This window comes from Schistocerca serialis, chromosome 10 (genome assembly GCF_023864345.2).
Source record: "Schistocerca serialis cubense isolate TAMUIC-IGC-003099 chromosome 10, iqSchSeri2.2, whole genome shotgun sequence".
Lineage (NCBI taxonomy): Eukaryota > Metazoa > Arthropoda > Insecta > Orthoptera > Acrididae > Schistocerca > Schistocerca serialis.
Genome location: NC_064647.1, coordinates 71052527 through 71070995, shown reverse-complemented (window position 1 = coordinate 71070995; position 18469 = coordinate 71052527). Strand labels below are relative to the sequence as shown.

General features: G+C 43.8%; 1 protein-coding gene across 1 annotated transcript in view; it reads right to left on the bottom strand.

Moving 5' to 3' along the window:
• The window catches only part of LOC126425081 (uncharacterized), a 106096-nt gene that overhangs the window by 5999 nt on the left and 81628 nt on the right, over positions 1-18469 (bottom strand). Inside the window, exon 6 of the mRNA XM_050087995.1 lies at positions 16987-17237. Within this exon, the coding sequence (XP_049943952.1) occupies positions 16987-17237 (251 nt within the window). The remainder of the gene's footprint in view (positions 1-16986; positions 17238-18469) is intronic.

The window sequence follows — 18469 nt, the reverse complement described above, 5'->3', positions numbered from 1 at the left end:
AAAAGCGCTGCACACGAAAAAGTATGGTCGCCCTACAGTGTCCTCAGTACAAGATGAGCTTGCGTTTTTACACCACACTGAAGCTGTCAGCCATTTCGCATTTCCTATCGATATATGATTTGAGGTCCATTCTTAAGAACTACGAGGGTTGGAACTTTAATAGAAGCAAATATTTATTTACAACTTACACAAAGCAGACACATGTTTCCAAGTTCTCCTGTCCTTGTGTATAACCCCTTGCCAGCAATGTGGAAGTCGTAGGGCACATGCAGCAGCGCCAGATGTGTTGATACACCGAGTGGGGTGGTCTACTTCCTGACGAATCTCTGTGACAGTTCTGAAACGAATGCCATAAAGAGGTTCCTTCATCTCAGGAATCAAGCCCCATCGATCGACCAAATCAGTCGCAAGCTGTGCGACACGAGACCGGACATTCTCCTGCAAAATGATGGGCGGACCTGTGCAGAAAGTGTAGCCGCTTCTTTGTCTAAGCTGTTCATTTTTGAAACACAGCCTGCAATCCACCACAGTCCCAGCCTTAAGCCCTTGTGATTTCCACTTGATTCCTAACATGAAGGAAGCACTACTTGGCAATCGTTTCAGACCTGTTACAGAGATTCGGGAAGTAGACCGCTCCTCTCGAACTATCAACACAACTGGCGCTGCTAAAACTATCCAACAAATTTCCACATCACTGACAACTGGTTACACACAATTCTAGCGACTACTCTGAAGGACCGTAAAGCTTTGAAACATTTAACAAGTTTGTTTGTGTGTACATCCTCCGCAGCAAGCACATAACCACTTATTTTGTAAATAAAACTGCCTTGTCCTGCTGCTAGTTACTTTATTTATCCCAGACGCGTTTCGCCTTCTCCTGTTCTAAGGCGTCTTCTGTGGGATCTATGACGACACAGTTTTGTTAGTTTCAGATTATTAAACAGATAACTTCGTAATTTATTGTAAAAAAAAGTAATTACCTGCGATTTGCTGATCTGCATTTCCTCACATCTAGTATGGAGATCGCACTACCACTTTTATCACTGCCGTATAATCACATCTTTGTGTTCTCGCCTTCCACAAACTGTTCACCATGTTTCTCACTCTTTTTCGTGGTGGAATATTGTTCTTTTGCCACTCGATACAACTATTTCGTCGTACACTGTTTTTCACAACGTAAATATTGCGATTCCATTACGTGTTTCATCTTCTTTGGTATGATTACCTATTTGTAGCCAACCTAACGAGGTATGTGTTCGAGACTAACTTCTATTTACGATGTTTATACCGTGTGTGTGTGTGTGTATGAGTGAGAGAGACTTTATAACTCACATACAGTCGCTGAGTGCATCCACTTTCCGAATGGAAGGTAATCTGAGAATTGAGGTAATTACTTCTACTGCAAGGGATCGTGGCAGAAAGACAAAACTCTCAATTAAAGCCGGAAAATTTCGACTGAGAAAATAAATGACCATCAAGAGAGACGGCAGAAACAGAAGTAACAAATGAAACTGGCAAAAGAGATCAGAGCGGTTCTAGGCGCTTGTCTGGAACCGCGCTACCGTTACGGTCGCAGGTTCGAATTTTGCCTCGGGCATGAATGTATGTGGTGTCCTTAGGTTAGTTAGGTTTAAGTAGTTCTAAATTCAAGGGGCCTGATGACCTCAGATGTTAAGTCCCATAGTGCTCGGAGCCATTTATACCATTTGAAAAGAGGTCAGAACAATTAACAATCCAGAAGTGACATCACCTAGCGATGTCGATATTAAAATAGTACTAGGTGACGAAACCAAAGTCATTATTGTGTCGTCAGGGACTGGAAGTCGATCAGGCTGGCACAGAAACAAAAGTTCATGATCTAAACAAATGTTAATAGAGGTGATTATTTGTCAACTACGATGAATTATACCTTAGCGATTTCCGTTTAAAAATGGTACTCGATGACGAAACCAGAGTCACTATTGTGTCGTCAGCAACTCGTTATCGACCAGGTTGGCTAAAGAAACAAAGGTGTGTGATCTAAAAATTGCTTGTAGGGGGCCGACCGAAGTGGCCGTGCGGTTAAAGGCGCTGCAGTCTGGAACCGCAAGACCGCTACAGTCGCAGGTTCGAATCCTGCCTCGGGCATGGATGTTTGTGATGTCCTTAGGTTAGTTAGGCTTAACTAGTTCTAAGTTCTAGGGGACTAATGACCTCAGCAGTTGAGTCCCATAGTGCTTAGAGCCATTTGAACCATTTTGTTAATAGGGATGATTATTTATCAACTACGGTGAACTATACCTCGGTGCGGTTGCATGTATCGAGAAAAACAGATCGTAAGTTAATGTATTGGGTAAGTGCTATATGAGCTGGAAGTGACCTGATGCAGAAGATGAACTTTGATATGACGTTGGAAGGGATTTCTGAGTCCAAGGATCAACACATGGACTTTGATTCTGTATTGCCAAAATAATTTTTAAAAGCCATGTAAGGCAACTGCATCAATACATTAAACGATTGCACGTATGAGAAAAAAAACACGCACCACGAAGGAATTATCCGAATGGGACAGAAATCGGTAGATGTGATATACATGTAAAGATCAGGAAAATTGGGCTATTTATTCAAGAGCAATAGCTTCACAAATTGAGCAAATCAATAACAATCTTTGCTCCTTATGTAAGCATTTATTCGTCTTGGCACTGCACTGGCTGTTAGAGTTGTTGGACTGCTCCTGAGGGATATCGTGGCAAATTTTGTCTGATTGGCGCGTTAGATCGTCAAAATTCCGAGATGGTTGGAGGGGCCTGTTGTTGTGGCTGTTTTGTTGACGGAGAATTCGTGTTTTGGGTCTTGAACGTAGTAACCCAAGAGTGTTACTTTATTGTGTTAGATCCTAGTGTATATCCACGGAAGATTCGCTTGTTCCTACAGCGATAATACGCCCTAGCGTTTTTTAGATATAGATCACGAACACTGAATGTACCACATAGCTCTCACGTATTGTTGTTCGTCGTGTCGAGTGACCACTCAACCTAGGGACTGTAATGGGACGGCTAATGTCAAAACCTGCAGAACGTGTGAACTTTGAACAAATGTAAAATTGTGTGGTTAAAGTTGATGGTGGCACCTAGCTCCTTTTTTCCTTCTTTTTTGTTTTGTTTTTTAGTGCTGTCCGTCAGTGGTATTGTAAATTTTTTGCTTGTACTCGTACGCTACTCCGATTTCGGTTCTACGGCTTATATTTGAAACAAAGAGGAAAGGCGTTAAGTATATAGTAGTTGGAAAAAGTCGTCCTAAGGAAGGCAAAGATAATCAACATTTTCCATATAATTGTAACTGCGATGAAGTTGTCATAAAGAGATTAATGAAGTTACGACTGTCTAGTTGTCAAGAGGAAAACTGTTATTCTTAATTGAAACTAAATGAGAAACATACTTCGGATGTTCTATTCGAATAATTCGTTTATTACAAAAAGTTCTCTTAAACGGGAAGATACACAAAAGTGTAAAAAGTTACTTTTTTTGATCGCAACAGAAAAATAGAAGAAAGCCAGTAAAGGTGGTAAATTACATCGGTGGTCTTAGTTGTAACGTAATCGTGATACAGTATCAAACAGATACAACAGAAGATAGTAGTTTTCGCTGGATCTAACTTTCTTTACGAAACAAGTTTCCTTAAGTAAATTTACTATTGGAACTGACACACGACCGTAGAGCGAAAAGTTTTATTTTCGGTATAGAATCCATTATCAAATTTAAAGGAAATTAGCCTATGTAGACAGCACGATTTATTTATGAAAGTATACGATAGATAATTCACAGTGCAATCAGCTTTAAATGGTTATAAGTTTTGTATATCGGTGCAAATAATTCCATCCAGCTAGAGTTCAAGTTACCCACACGTTTCTCTAACGCGAGCGCTTCGGTATACATTTTCCCATACTTTGAAATTCACGCATACATATGAGAATTACTTAAGAATTAGGGAATCCCTTATGATAGCAATACAGTCAGATGCGTCAACTTTAACAGTGGTTATACGTATCTTATTTCAGTTAGAAGCTACACTGAAGAGCCAAATAAACTGGTGCACCTGCCTAATATTTGGTAGCACACCCACGTGAATGCAGAAGTGCAGCAGCACGACGCGGAATGGACTCGACTAATGTCTGCAGTAGTGCTCGAAGGAACTGACACCATGAATCCTGCAGAGCTGTCCCTAAATCCGTAAGAGTACGAGGGGGTAGAGATCTCTTCTTATCAGCTTCCCAGAAATGCTGAATAATGTTCACGTGTGGGGAATTTGGTGGCCAGCGGAAGTGTTTAAACTCAGAAGTGTTCTTGGAGTCACTGTGTAGCAATTCGGGTTATGTGGGGTGTCGCAGTGCCCTGTGGGATTGCCCAAGTCTGTCTGAATGCACAATGGACATGAATGGATGCAGGTGATCAGACAGGATGCTTATGTACATGTCACCTGTCAGAGTCGAATCCAAACGTATCAGGGGTCCCATATCACTCCAACTGCACACGCCCCACACCATTACAAAGCCTACACCAGCTTGAATTCATGAGGTTGTCTCCATGCCTGTACACGTGCATCCGCTCGATACAATTTGAAACGAGGCTCGCCCGACCAGGCAACATGTTTACACTTATCAACAGTCCAATATCGTTGTTGACGGTCCCAGGCTAGGAGTAAAGCTTTGTTTCGTGTATCTATCAAGGGTACACGAGTAGGCCTTCGGCTCCTAAAGTCCATATCGATGATGATTCGTTGAATGGTTCACACATTGACACTTGTTGATGGTGCAGCATCGAAATTTGCAGCAATTTGCGAAAGGGTTGCACTTCTGTCACGTTGAACGATTCTCTTCAGTCGTCGTTGGTCCCGTCCTTGGAGGATCTTTTTCCGGCCGCAGCGAAGTCAGAGATTTGATGTTTTACCGGATTCCAGATATTCAAGTTGTTCTGCTGGCAGAAGAGCCAACACCATGTTAGTAGTGGAGGCCGAAATGCACGCGTTTTAGCTCACGCAGGCTGGCGTGAGGAGGGAAGAACTATACTGACGTGAGGTCTGGAACATGACGACTAATTAGAATTCAGAAAGCGGACGTAATTAGTTTGATACTTAACCTTAATCCATTAATGATGAACGTCGCTCTTGACGGTACATGAGTCACAATATTATTTGTTCAGAAGACATAGTAACTGAATATGGCGCCTTGCTAGGTCGTAGCAAATGACGTAGCTGAAGGCTATGCTAAACTGTCGTCTCTGCAAATGAGAGCGTCTGTATACAGTGAACCATCGCTACCAAAGTCGGCTGTACAACTGGGGCGAGTGCTAGGGAGTCTCTCTAGACTAGACCTGCCGTGTGGCGGTGCTCGGTCTGCAATCACTGATAGTGGCGACACGCGGGTCCGACGTATACTAACGGACCGCGGCCGATTTAAAGGCTACCACCTAGCAAGTGTGGTGTCTGGCGGTGACACCACACAAGTCACACTCGTGAAATGGTCATACTGGAAAATCCACAGTTCGTCGCTACCTCGGAGATGACGTGTGCTGTCGCTCGTGCGCCGACTGTAACACTACGTTCAGACTCACTTAAATTTTGATAACCTACCACCGCTCTAACAACTGCGCCAGACACTTGTTGTCTTTTATAGGCGTTGCCGACCGCAGCACCGTACTCTGCCTGTTTACATATCTCTGTAATTGAATACACATGCCCAGACCAGTACTTTAGCTCTTCTATGTATTTTCAAGTACCTGGTTGCACAGGGCTAAATGTAGTATATCATAAATCGTGACTGATTACTGAGGCAGCCTAGTACACTGTGTTTCGGTGGACAGAGCCCTCTTTCTCAACTCCATGCAGTCACATGAGAGTCGTTGAGAACGATCCGCACTTGTTAACACACATCCACACAGATGTTTCTCAGATTTACTGTAGTTCAGAGTAATGACATTTATATCAAAAATATTGGCAAGTTGTCTTGTGCAATTAGCTGTCTACATCTACATGCTTACTCCGCAAGCCACACACAGTAAGGTGCGATGCGTAAGGACGCTTTACCGCAGCTAGTCAGCTAGTCGTTCTACTCGCAAATAGAACGAGGAAAAAACGACTATGTATGTGCCTCCGTATCAGGCCTGATTTCTCATATCTAGTCTCCGTGGTCCCTACGCGAAATGTATGCTGACGGCAGTGGGATCGTTGCGCAGTCAGTTGCAAGCGTCGGTTCTACAAACTATTCAATTAGGGACCGAAATGTGAAACATTATTAATTAACTGTTAAATTAGAGATCGAAATTTTATTCATTAAATAAAAATGGAATCTATGGGATATATTATATACAGTTCCTGTATGAGAAATTTACAAAACAACACTAATTAGAAGAAGCCGTTTGTATATAGGGCACAAAAAAAACTATCTACACAAAATTTTAGTGCGCTTAGAAGAGATAGAAACACTTCCTTGTATGACATAAATGTCACAGGTGAACCATTTGCTTGATAGCTGTCCATGAAGATTTATTCCAGGGGTAGTCAACATTTTCACCTACTGGCCACTTTCGTATCTCTGTTACCAGTAACATTTTCTAGCCACCCACCTGTTCCATAGTAACGATTACATATGAATTAGGAAAATAACTCTACTTCGTAAAATTTATAAAGCATAGTTACAGGAACTTAAAGCATATAAAATAACATTACCAAATACACAATGCGATCAAAAGTATCCGGACACCAGGTAGAAAATGACTTACAAGTTCGTGGTGCCCTCCTTCGGTAATGCTGGAATTCAATATGGTGTTGGCCCACCCTTAGTCTTAATGATAGCTTCCGCTCTCGCAGGCATACGTTCAATCAGGTGCCGCAAGGTTTCTTGGGGAATGACAACCATTCTTCACGGAATGCTACACTGAGGAGGGGTATCGATGTCCCTCGGTGAGGCCTGGCACCAAGTCGGCGCCGGCCGGTGCGGCCGAGCTGTTCCAGGCGCTTCAGTCTGGAACCGCCGGTCGCAGGTTCGAATCCTGCCTCGGGCATAGATATGTGTGATGTCCTTAGGTTAGTTAGGTTTAAGTAGTTCGAAGTTCTAGGGGACTGATGACCTCATATGTTCAGTCCCATAGTGCTCAGAGCCATTTGAACCATTTTGAACGAAGTCGGCGTTCCAAAACATTCCGAAGGTGTTCTATAGCAATCAGGTCAGGACTCTGTGCAGGCCAGTCTATTACAGGGATGTTATTGCCTTGTAACCACTCCGTCATAGTTCATGCATTATGAACAGGTATTCGATCGTGTTGAAAGATGTAATCGCCATCCTCGAATTGCTCTTCAACAATGGGAACGAAGAAGATGCTCGAAACATATGGTGCCACGCAAAACAAAAAGGGGTGCAAGCCATTTCATCAAAAACTCGACCACACCATAACACCACCGCTTCCGACTTTTTCTGTTGGCACTACACATGCTGCCAGATGACGTTCACCGGGCGTTCGCCATACCCACACCCTGCCACCGGATCGCCGCATTGTGTACCGTGATTCGTCACTCCACACGCTTTTCCACTGTTCAATCGTCAGTGTTTACGCTCCTTACACCAAGCGAGGCGTCGTTTGGCATTTACCAACGTGATGTGTGGCTTATGAGCAGCCGCCCGACCATGAAATCCAAGTTTTATCACCTCCCACTCGCTTCCCAGCCCGGGTTCCCGGGTTCGATTCCCGGCGGGGTCAGGGATTTTCTCTGCCTCGTGATGACTGGGTGTTGTGTGATGTCCTTAGGTTAGTTAGGTTTAAGTAGTTATAAGTTCTAGGGGACTGATGTCCTCAGATGTTTAGTCCTATAGTGCTCAGAGCCGTTTGAACCATTTCACCTCCCACCTAACGGTCATAGTACTTGCAGTGGACCCTGATGCAGTTTGGAATTTGTATGTGATGGTCTGGATAGATGTCTGCCTATTACACGTTACGACCCTCTTCAACTGTCGGCAGTCTCTGTCAGTCAACAGACGAGGTCGGCCTATACGCTTTCCACTTCACTATCATATCGGAAACAGCGGACCTAGGGATGTTTAGGAGTGTGGAAATCTCGCGTACAGACGTATGACACAAGTGACACCCAATCACCTGACCACGTTCAAAGTCCGTGAGTTCCGTGGAGCACACCATTCTGCTCTCTCACGATGTCTAATGATTACAGAAGTCGCTGATATGGAGTACCTGACAGTAGGTGGCAGAACAATGCACCTAATATGATAAACTTATGTTTTTGGGGATGTCCGGATTCTTTTGATCACACAGTGTACTTCATGTCAAAGTTTTATGAAAAGTTAATTTTATTTTTTTTTTTCCTTTTTTTTTTTTAAGTTGTGTTAAGGTCTTATGGGACCAAACTGCTAAAATCATCGGTCCCTAAGCTTACACACTACTTAATCGAACTTAAACTAACTTATGCTGAGGACGACACACACACCCATGCCCGAGGGAGGACTCGAACTTCCGACGGGGGGAGCCTCGCGGATCATGACAAGACGCCCTAGACAACGCGGCTACCGGTTGCACCAAAAGTTAATTAAAATATTTTTAAAATCCTTCCTGCCTACCGTCCATAATGAAACCTGGAACACTTGGTCGTGGGCAGTGGAGATCAGGTTGACAACCACTGAAACACTAATGATGTTCACAGATGGTGTTCATACTGCTGTGTGATGAAAATAGTTTTATAGATGCTGCCGAACTCCTACGGATTTGTCTTGGTAGGAGTAGATAAAGCATTTGGAATACAAGACTGGAATAAGCATTCCAGAAGAGCTGGTTACTGGTTTGGCTGAGGCTATAACCATTATGCATGGAGCATGTGGTTGTTCTGAGTATGTTAGACAGCCGTTAGTAAAACCTTCATGGACCCCTAGCCGTCAAACGGTGCAACTGCGACATTTTTGTCACATAGAAAAATTTTGTGAGTTGTGAATATGCTCCTATTAATACCTCTGCTTGCAGAACGCCTTTGGGTTTCCTTATACAGTAGGTACTGGGAGATGAAGAAACTTACGGAGGATAGAGTAGCATACAGAGCTGCATCAAACCAGTCTCTGGACTGAAGACCACAACAACAACAACAACAACAACAACAACGACACAAAGCTACAATTTTTTTTCCTGGCCTGTCGGTAGGTGACACGCTCAGTTTGCCACGACCGGGGATTTATCTGCGTGTGCAGCTGACGCATGTGTTTTTCTGGGGGTTGTCTGTCTGGGACGCAGAGTCTCTGGATCTGAGCCTGAGCTCGCTATGGTGGAGTCGGCATGAACCGATCCCTGATAGCATCAGTGGGCTGTGTGCGACAACTTTGCTGGCTGGCCTCAGCCAATAACGTAATGCAATTTTGTAAACGTCTCTATGGGAACGCCTCAGCTGTGTAGACGTCTTCTGTTTTCTCAAGCAGCCAATGGCGCTTCGCAGCTGAAAGCTGGCAACGGGCGCTAGAGCTGCCAGCTATTCCCTTACACTGTCTCAGCTACAGCTGTGGAGGTCTGCTCGCCACATGTGGATGGCGGATGTTTACTTTGGAAAGCATGTCTGCAGTTACTGGAGAGTCGCCACTTCCCAAACACTATGGAGTTTGGCTAGGCCTGTTTCCTGCTACCTCGGTTGGTGGTCGTGGCAAAAATAAACGGGGCGTTATTTCTTGAGAGCGTTACCAAAGTGTCCACCACGGTTCGTGAAAACCCCTGTGTTTTGCTATTGAGCTGGCCGTTGTGGCCGAGCGGCTCTAGGCGCTTCAGTCTGGAACCGCGCTGCTGCTACGGTCGCAGGTTCGAATCCCGCCTCGGGCATGATGTGTAAGATGTCCTTAGGTTAGTTAGGTTTACGTAGTTCTAAGTCTAGGGGACTGACGACCTCAGATGTTAAGTCCCATAGTGCTTAGAGCCGTTTGAAACATTTCAGTTTTGCTATTGAGTTCCCTTAGCGCTCTTTCCATAAGATAGCCTAGTTTATACTGCTGCTTGCTATTCGTCGAAACCCTTTAAGATGATCAGCATCGCAGTAACACGAAGTTAGCCAGGCAGTATAGTGGTTGGCACATTGTACTATATATATGGATCTGAGCACTATGGGACTTAACATCTGAGGTCATCAGTCCCCTAGAACTTGGAACTACTTAAACCTAACTAACCTAAGGACATCACACACATCCATGTACGAGGCAGGATTCGATCCTGCGACCGTAGCGGTCGCGCGGTTCCAGACTGAAGCGCCTAGAACCACTCGGCCTCACCGGTCGGCGCAAATTGTACTCTCATTCAAATCCACATACGAACATCCCGGCTCAGGTTCTCCAAATCACTCCAGGTAACTGCCGGGTTGGCTCCCTTGAAAGGGCACGGCCGATATGTCTCCACATCTTGACACTGCCCAACCTCGTACTCTGGTTCTAATGATCTCGATGTCGACGAGGCATTAAAACCTAATCTTCTTTTTTCCAGTAATAAGAACATTGTTGAGTTAGAAATAAAATCAGTAATAATTGGGACAGAATTTTGCGTATTTCCGTTTGTGAGAGATTTGTGTAAATGGTGTGTGTATTTTCTACGTTTGCGCATCTTTAATATTTGTCATTATCAGTTAACACTGAGTGCTAAGGATATGCTTTACACTTAGTTAACAAACAGTCCCGAAATAGTGATATGCAGACATACAGATTTAGTGAATTCAGTGTTCCTGGATACACAGTACCAAAAGTGTGCCAAGAATACCGAATTTCAGACATTGCCCTTCACCACAGACAACGCAGTGGTCGACTACCTTCACTTAACGACCGAGAGCAGCGGCGTTTGCGTAGAGTTGTCAGTGCTAACAGACAAGCAACACACAGAAATCATTGTGGGACTTACGACGAACGGTCCGTTAGAGCAGTGCGGGGAAATGTGGCGGTAATGGGCTATGGCAGCAGACGACCGTCGCGAGTACTTTTTCTAAGGACAGGACATCGCTTTCAGCTCCTCTCCTGGTCTTTTGACCATATAGGTTCGATCCTGGTCGACTGTAAAACCGTGACCTGGTCAGATGAGTGCCGATTTCGGTAGATAAGAGCTGGAGTTCGAGCCTGGCGCTGACCCAACAATGCCGTGGACACATGTTGCCAATTAACTAAAAAAACTAAAGTAAACTCCGTCAGAACAGGCCTTGGAAGATCCAACGGTACCGACCGGCTGCCGTGTCGTCCTCAGCTCACAGGCGTCACTGGATGCGGATATGGAGGGGCATCTGGTCAGCACACCGCTCCCCCGGCCGTATGTCAGTTTACGAGACCGGAGCCGCTACTTCTCAATCAAGTAGCACCTCAGTTTGCCTCACAAGGGCTGAGTGCACCCCACTCGCAGACCGGTTGGTCACCCGTCCACGTGGTAGCCCAGCCCGACAGCGCTTAACTTTGGTGATCTGACGGGAACCGGTGTTGCCGCTGCGGCAATCCGATATGTTACTTACAAAGCTACCGGTGTGGGATCCGTACCAGATAGCGTTGATAGAAGAGATAGAGAAGATCCAACGGAGAGCAGCGCGCTTTGTTACAGGATCATTTAGAAATCGCGAAAGTGTTACGGAGATGATAGATAAACTCCAGTGGAAGAGTCTGCAGGAGAGACGCTCAGTAGCTCGGTACGGGCTTTTGTTGAAGTTTCGAGAACATACCTTCACCGAGGAGTCAAGCAGTATACTGCTCCCTCCTACGTATATCTCGCGAAGAGACCATGAGGATAAAATCGGAGAGATTACAGCCCACACAGAGGCATACCGACAATCCTTCTTTCCACGAACAATACGAGACTGGAATAGAAGGGAGAAACGATAGAGGTACTCAGAGTACCCTCCGCTACACACCGTCAGGTGGCTTGCGGAGTATGGATGTAGATGTAGATGAAATAGATGAAAGCACTGTGAAATCTGGTGGTGGCTACATAATTGTATGGGCTGTGTTTACATGGAATGCACTGGCTCCTGGTTATGCTCAGCTAATTGGAGACCATTTGAAGCTACGTATGGACATCATGTTCCCAAACAAAGTTGCAGTTTTTATGGAGACAATGTGCCATGTCGCCAGACTACAACTGTTGGCCCTTGGTTTAAAGAACTTTCAAGACAATTCGAGTGCATATATGGGCACCCAGATTACCCAGCATGAATCACATCGCACATTTGTGGGGCGTAACCTTGAGATCAGTTCTTTCACAAAATTCTGCAAATTCTGCACATAATTTAGCAATTATGGACGGCTACAGAGGCATAATGGCTCAATATTTCTGCAGGGGACTCCCAACGAATAGTTGTGTTCATGGCGCATCGAGTTGCTGCACTAAGATATTAGGAGGCACCCCATGACTTTCATCGCCTCAGTGCGTATAGAGAGACTTTTGACGCTTGAAGTGCTATTCTTATTGTAATACCGATTTCTGGGTAGACAAAACTACTGTCGACTCCAGTAAGTGCCTCTGGGGTGATTTATAATGCTTATAGAGTTCAAAGAATTCGTTTGGTTTTAGTTAAAAGACAAATGGAATTTTGTGTCCTGTTACAGAATCTGTAATTTAAATTTTTGCTAATTTATTTGATGCACAGGGTGTCCTACTCAAACCTCCCTGACTTCAAGGCCCCAGGGGAGATAAACCACAGTAGATACGACAGTGAAAAATGCACCACATTGTACAGCATCTCAAAGAATTTTTATTCCCGCGTCAGAAGTGCAAAGTATCGTCGCCAGAGTGAAGCATGGTCGCATGAAGTGAAAATGACGACTCCACAGCAGCGCGCGGAACCAGTAGTGTGGTTTGCAGAAACAAAGTCGCCGATTACTGTGTAAAGAAATTATCGTCGTGCGTATGAATGTGATACACCTGATGTGAAAACAGTTAAGGAATGGTATAGGAAGTTTCTGGAAACAGGAGGTATTCGGAAACATCCTGGCGGTGCACGTTACGGAGTTTCAGGACATCAGACAAACGTTTCTCAGAAGCCCACATAAGTCAATTCGTCAAGCATCTAGGCAACTTGATGTACCTCGATCAACATTGCATCGTGTAGTTCACCAGCGTCTTCGTATGTGTGCTTACTGAGTGCAAATTCTGCAACATCTGACCCCGAACGACAACTCATGCCGATAACAATTTGCTGTGGATATACTGCAGCTTATTGATATGGATGCCAGCTTCCTGGAAAAATGTTTATTCTCAGATGAGGCAACCTTTCATCTATCAAGAAGGGTTAATAGGCATAATGTTCGGATTTGGGGTTTGCAAATTCGCACATTGTCATTGAACATGTTCGTGATAGCCCTAAACTAAACGTCTGGTGCTGGCCAATGCACCACAGCATTGTTGGACCGTTGTTCTTTGCGGAACAAACACTGAATGAGTCACTGTATATGGACATGCTAGAGCAGTTTGTGTACCCTCTGATACAAGACTTGCAACACAACATCATTTTTCAACAAGATGGAGCTCTGCCGCATTGGTCAACGGATGTCCACAAGTTCCTGGATAATAAATTTCCCAATCGTTGGATCGGACATGGAGGACCCATTGCCTGGCCACCACGTCCACCCGACATTACGCCACTTGGTTTGTTCATGTGAGGGTTCGTGAAGCTCCGAGTGTATGCGACCAAAGCGGACGACATTCCTGCGTTGCGACATCGTATCACTAATGCGATTGCAACAGTAACAGAGGAAATGTTACAAAGAACTCGGCAAGAAATTGAATGTAGACTCGAGATTCTTCGTGCTGCAAGTGGTTCACATGTTGAGGTGTATTCATGATAAACAAATAAATTATTTGAGATGCTCTACAATGTGGTGCATTTTTCATTGTATCTAATGTGTCTTCTCTTCCTGGGTCTTTGAAATCAGAGAGATTTGAGTGGGACACCCTGTATTTCTACATCTACGTGATTACTCTGCTATTCACAATAAAGTGCCTGGCAGAGGGTTCAATGAAACACCTTCAAGCTGTCTCTCTACCGTTCCACTCTCCAACGGCACGCGGGAAAAACGAGCACTAAATTTTTTCTGTGCGAGCCCTCATTTCTCTTATTTTACCGTGATGACCATTTCTCCCTATATAGGTGGGTGCAAACACAATGTTTTCGCAATCGGAGGAGAAAACTGGTGATTGAAATTTCATGAGAAGATCCCGTGGCAACGAAAAGCGCCTTTGTTTTAATGATTGCCACTCCCATTCACGTATCATGTCTGTTGCACTATCTCCCCTATTCCACGATAATACAAAACGAGCTGCCCTTCTTTGTACTTTTTCGGTGTCATCCGTCAGTCCCACCTGATGCAAATCCCACACCGCACAGCAGTACTCCAGAATAGGGCGGACAAGCCTAGTGTAAGCAGGCTCTTTAGTAGACCTGTTGCACCTTCTAAGTGTTCTGCCAATGAATCGCAGTCTTTGGTTTGTTCTACCACAACATTATCTATGTGATCGTTCCAATTTAGGTTATTTGTAATTATAATCCCTAAGTATTTAGTTGAATTTACAGCCCTCAGATTTGTGTGACTTATCGCGTTATCGAAATTTAGCTGATTTCTTTTAGTACTCGTGTGAATAACTTCGCACTTTTCTTTAGTCAGGGTCAATTGCCACTTTTCGCACCATACAGATATCTTATCTAAATCATTTTGCAAGTCGTTTTAATCATAAGATGACTTTGCAAGACGGCAAATGACAGCATCATCTGCAAACAATCTAAGACGGCTACTCAGATTGTCTCCTATGTCGTCAATAGAGATCAGGAACAATAGAGGGCCTGTAACACTTCCTTGGGGAACGCCGGATATTACTTCTGTTTTACTCCATGACTTTCCGTCCATTACTACGAACTGTGACCTTTCTGACAGGAAATCACGAATCCAGTCGCACAACTGGGGTGATACTCCATAGGCACGCAGTTTGATTAGAAGACGCTTGTGAGAAACGGTGTCGAAAGCCTTCTGGAAATCTAAAAATATGGAATCAATTTGACATCCCCTGTCGATAGCACTTATTACTTCATGAGTACAAAGAGCTAGTTGTGTTTCACAAGAACGATATTTTCTGAATCCGTGTTGACTATATGTCAATAAATCGTTTTCTTCGAGGTACTTCATAATGTTCGTATACAGTATATGTTCCAAAACCCTGCTGAAAATCGACGTTAGTGATATAGGCCTGTAATTGAGCGGATTACTCCTACTTCCCTTTTTGGGTATCGGTGTGACTTGAGCAATTTACCCGTCTTTAGGTACGGATCTCTCTGTGAGCGAGTGGTTGGACATAATTGTTAAATATGGAGCTATTTTATCAGCATACTCTGAGAAGAACCTGACTGGTATACAATCTGGACCGGAGGCCTTGCCTTTATTGAGTGATTTAAGCTGCTTTGTTACACCGAGGATATCTACTTCTATGTTTCTCATCTTGGCAGTTGTTCTTGATTGGAATTCAGGAATATTTACTTCGCCTTCTTTGGTGATAGAGTTTCGGAAAACCGTGTTTAATAACTCTGCTTTGGTGGCACTGTCATCAATGACTTCACCGTTGTTATCGAGCAGTGAAGGTATTGATTGTGTCTTGCCACTGGTGTGCTTTACATATGACCAGAATCTCTTTGGGTTTTCTGCAAGATTTCGAGACAGAATTTCGTTGTGGAAATTATTAAAAGCATCTCGCATTGAAATACGCGATGTATTTCGAACTTCTGTAGAACTTGGCCAATCTTGGGGATTTTGCGTTCTTTTAAATTTGGCATGCTTTATTCGTTGCTACTGCAACAACGATCTGACCCGTTTTGTGTACCGTGAGGGGTCGGTACCATCACTTATTAATTTATGTGGTATATATCTCTCAAATGCTGTCGATACTATCTCTTTGAAAACATTCCACAACTTTTTTACACTTACATGATATTTTGCGAAAGAATAATGGATTTCTACTGCTAATGTTAAACCTCTGGTTTAGTCAGTTAATCCAGGACCCATCTCCTTAAATTCCCACCTTTTTGCAGTTTCTTCAGTTTTAATCTACAGTTCATAACCAATAGATTGTGATCAAAGTCCACATCTGCCTCTGGAAATGTCTTACAGTTGAAAACCTGGTTCCTAAATCTCTGTCTTACCATTATATAATCTATCTGATACCTTATAGTATCTCCAGGATTGTTCCATGTATACAACCCTCTTTTATGATTCTTGAACCAAGTGTTAACTATGATTAAGTTATGCTCTGTGCAAAATTCTACCAGGCGGCTTCCTCTTTCATTTCTTACCCCCAATCCATATTCACCTACTATGTTTCCTTCTCTCCCTTTTCCTACTCTCGAATTACAGTCACCCATGACTATTAAATTTTCGTCTCCCTTCACTACCTGAATAATTTCTTTTATCTCATCATACATTTCATCAATTTCTTCATCATCTGCAGAGCTACTTGGCATATAAACTTGTACTACTGCAGTAGGCGTGAGCTTCGTGTCTATCTTGGCCACAATAATGCGTTCACTGTGCTGTTTGTAGTAGCTTACCCGCACTCCTATTTTTTTTAATTCATTATTAAACCTGCTCCTGCATTACCCCTATTTCATTCTGTATTTATAAACCTGTATTCACCTGACCAAAAGTCTTGTTCCTCCTGCCACCGAACTTCACTAATTCCCACTATATCCAACTTTAACCTATCCATTTCCCTTTTTAAATTTTCTAACCTATGTCACGTCGAAATGAAGTGTAAGCTAGAGACAAATAGAGATGGAGAGCTGCCAGTCAGTCGAAAGATCGAAGATGGAAAGTACACGAGCAACTATCGCAATTATCTTACGTGGTGTAGAAAATCACGGAAGATCTAAAAGTGAATATCTACAGGTGTTTTTTGTACCTGATTCCTCGAATGACAGTAGAGTCAACAGCCTTCGGTGCATAAACGTGAAGCGCGTGTATCCCAGAATCAAACTTACCTTTGATGTAGATAGGACGTTCGTCTGGTACTCCAGGCCTGGCGGTCGTACGGTAATGAACTTCGTAAAGCGGCAGGAAACTTCGAGCTTCGTTGAACCAGACGTGGTAGTAGAAGCCGTAGAGCACGTCGGCGAGAGCGAACATTGACGACGCCTCTGGCTGTTGCTTCTCACACTGCGCGCTGAAGTCGTCGCGAAAGGCGAGGTGCTGCCCGTGGTACGACAGCAGGCGATCATTCAACAGCGGCAGCCTGTTGACGCACGAGCGGCGAGGTTGAACGTTAAAAGCAAATAAAACAAACACGCCAAATCATGTACAGTGCAAGCAAGAACGTAAAAATGTGCATGATGGAATTTTCGCTCTGCAGCGGAATGTGTACGCTTATTTGAAACTCCCTGGCAGATTAATACTGCTTACTGGACTGCGACTAGAACCGTCGTGTTTTTTTTTTTTTAAGTAAAGGTATTTCCTTGTGATGAGCTACAGTGATAAACATAGTGGTCCATTCATCGTGACCGGACCAAATATCTCACTAAATAAGCGTCAAACGAAAAAAACTACAAAGAACGAAATTTGTCTAGATTGAAGGGGGAAACTAGATGGCGCTATGGTTGGCCCGCTAGATCGCGCTGCCATAGGTCAAACGGGTATCAACTGCGTTTTTTAAAGTAGCAATCCCCACTTTTTATTACATATTCGTGTAGTATGTAAACAAATATGAATGTTTTAGTTGGACCACTTTTTCCGCTTTGTGATAGATGGCGCTGTAATACTCACAAACACGTGGCTCACAATTTTAGACGAACAGTTGGTAACAGGTAGGTTTCTTAAATTACAATACAGAACGTAGGTACGTTTGAACATTTTATTTCGGTTGTTCCAATGTGATACATGTACCTTTGTGAATTTATCATTTCTGAGAACGCATGCTGTTACAACGTGATTACCCGTAAATACCACATTAATGCAATCAATGCTCAAAATTATGTCCGTCAACCTCAATGCATTTGGCAATACGTGTAACGACATTCCTCTCAACAACGAGTAGTTCGCCTTCCGTAATGTTCGCACATGCATTGTCAATGCGCTGAGGCATGTTGTCAGGCGTTGTCGGTGGATCACGATAGCAAATATCCTTCAACTTATCCCACGGACAGAAATCCGGGAACGCCAGATCCGTTGAACGTGCAGGCCATGGTATGGTGCTTCGACGTCCAATCCACCGGTCATGAAATATGCTATTCAATACCGCTTCAACCGCACGCGAGCTATGTGCCGGACATCCATCGTGTTGGAAGTACATCGGGATTCTGTCATGAAGTGAAACATCCTGTAGCAACATCGGTAGAACATTACGTAGGAAATCAGCATACATTGCACCATTTAGATTGCCATCGATTAAATGGGGGCCAATTATCCTTGCTCTAATAATGCCGCACCATACATTAACCCACCAAGGTCCCTGATATTTCACTTGTCGGG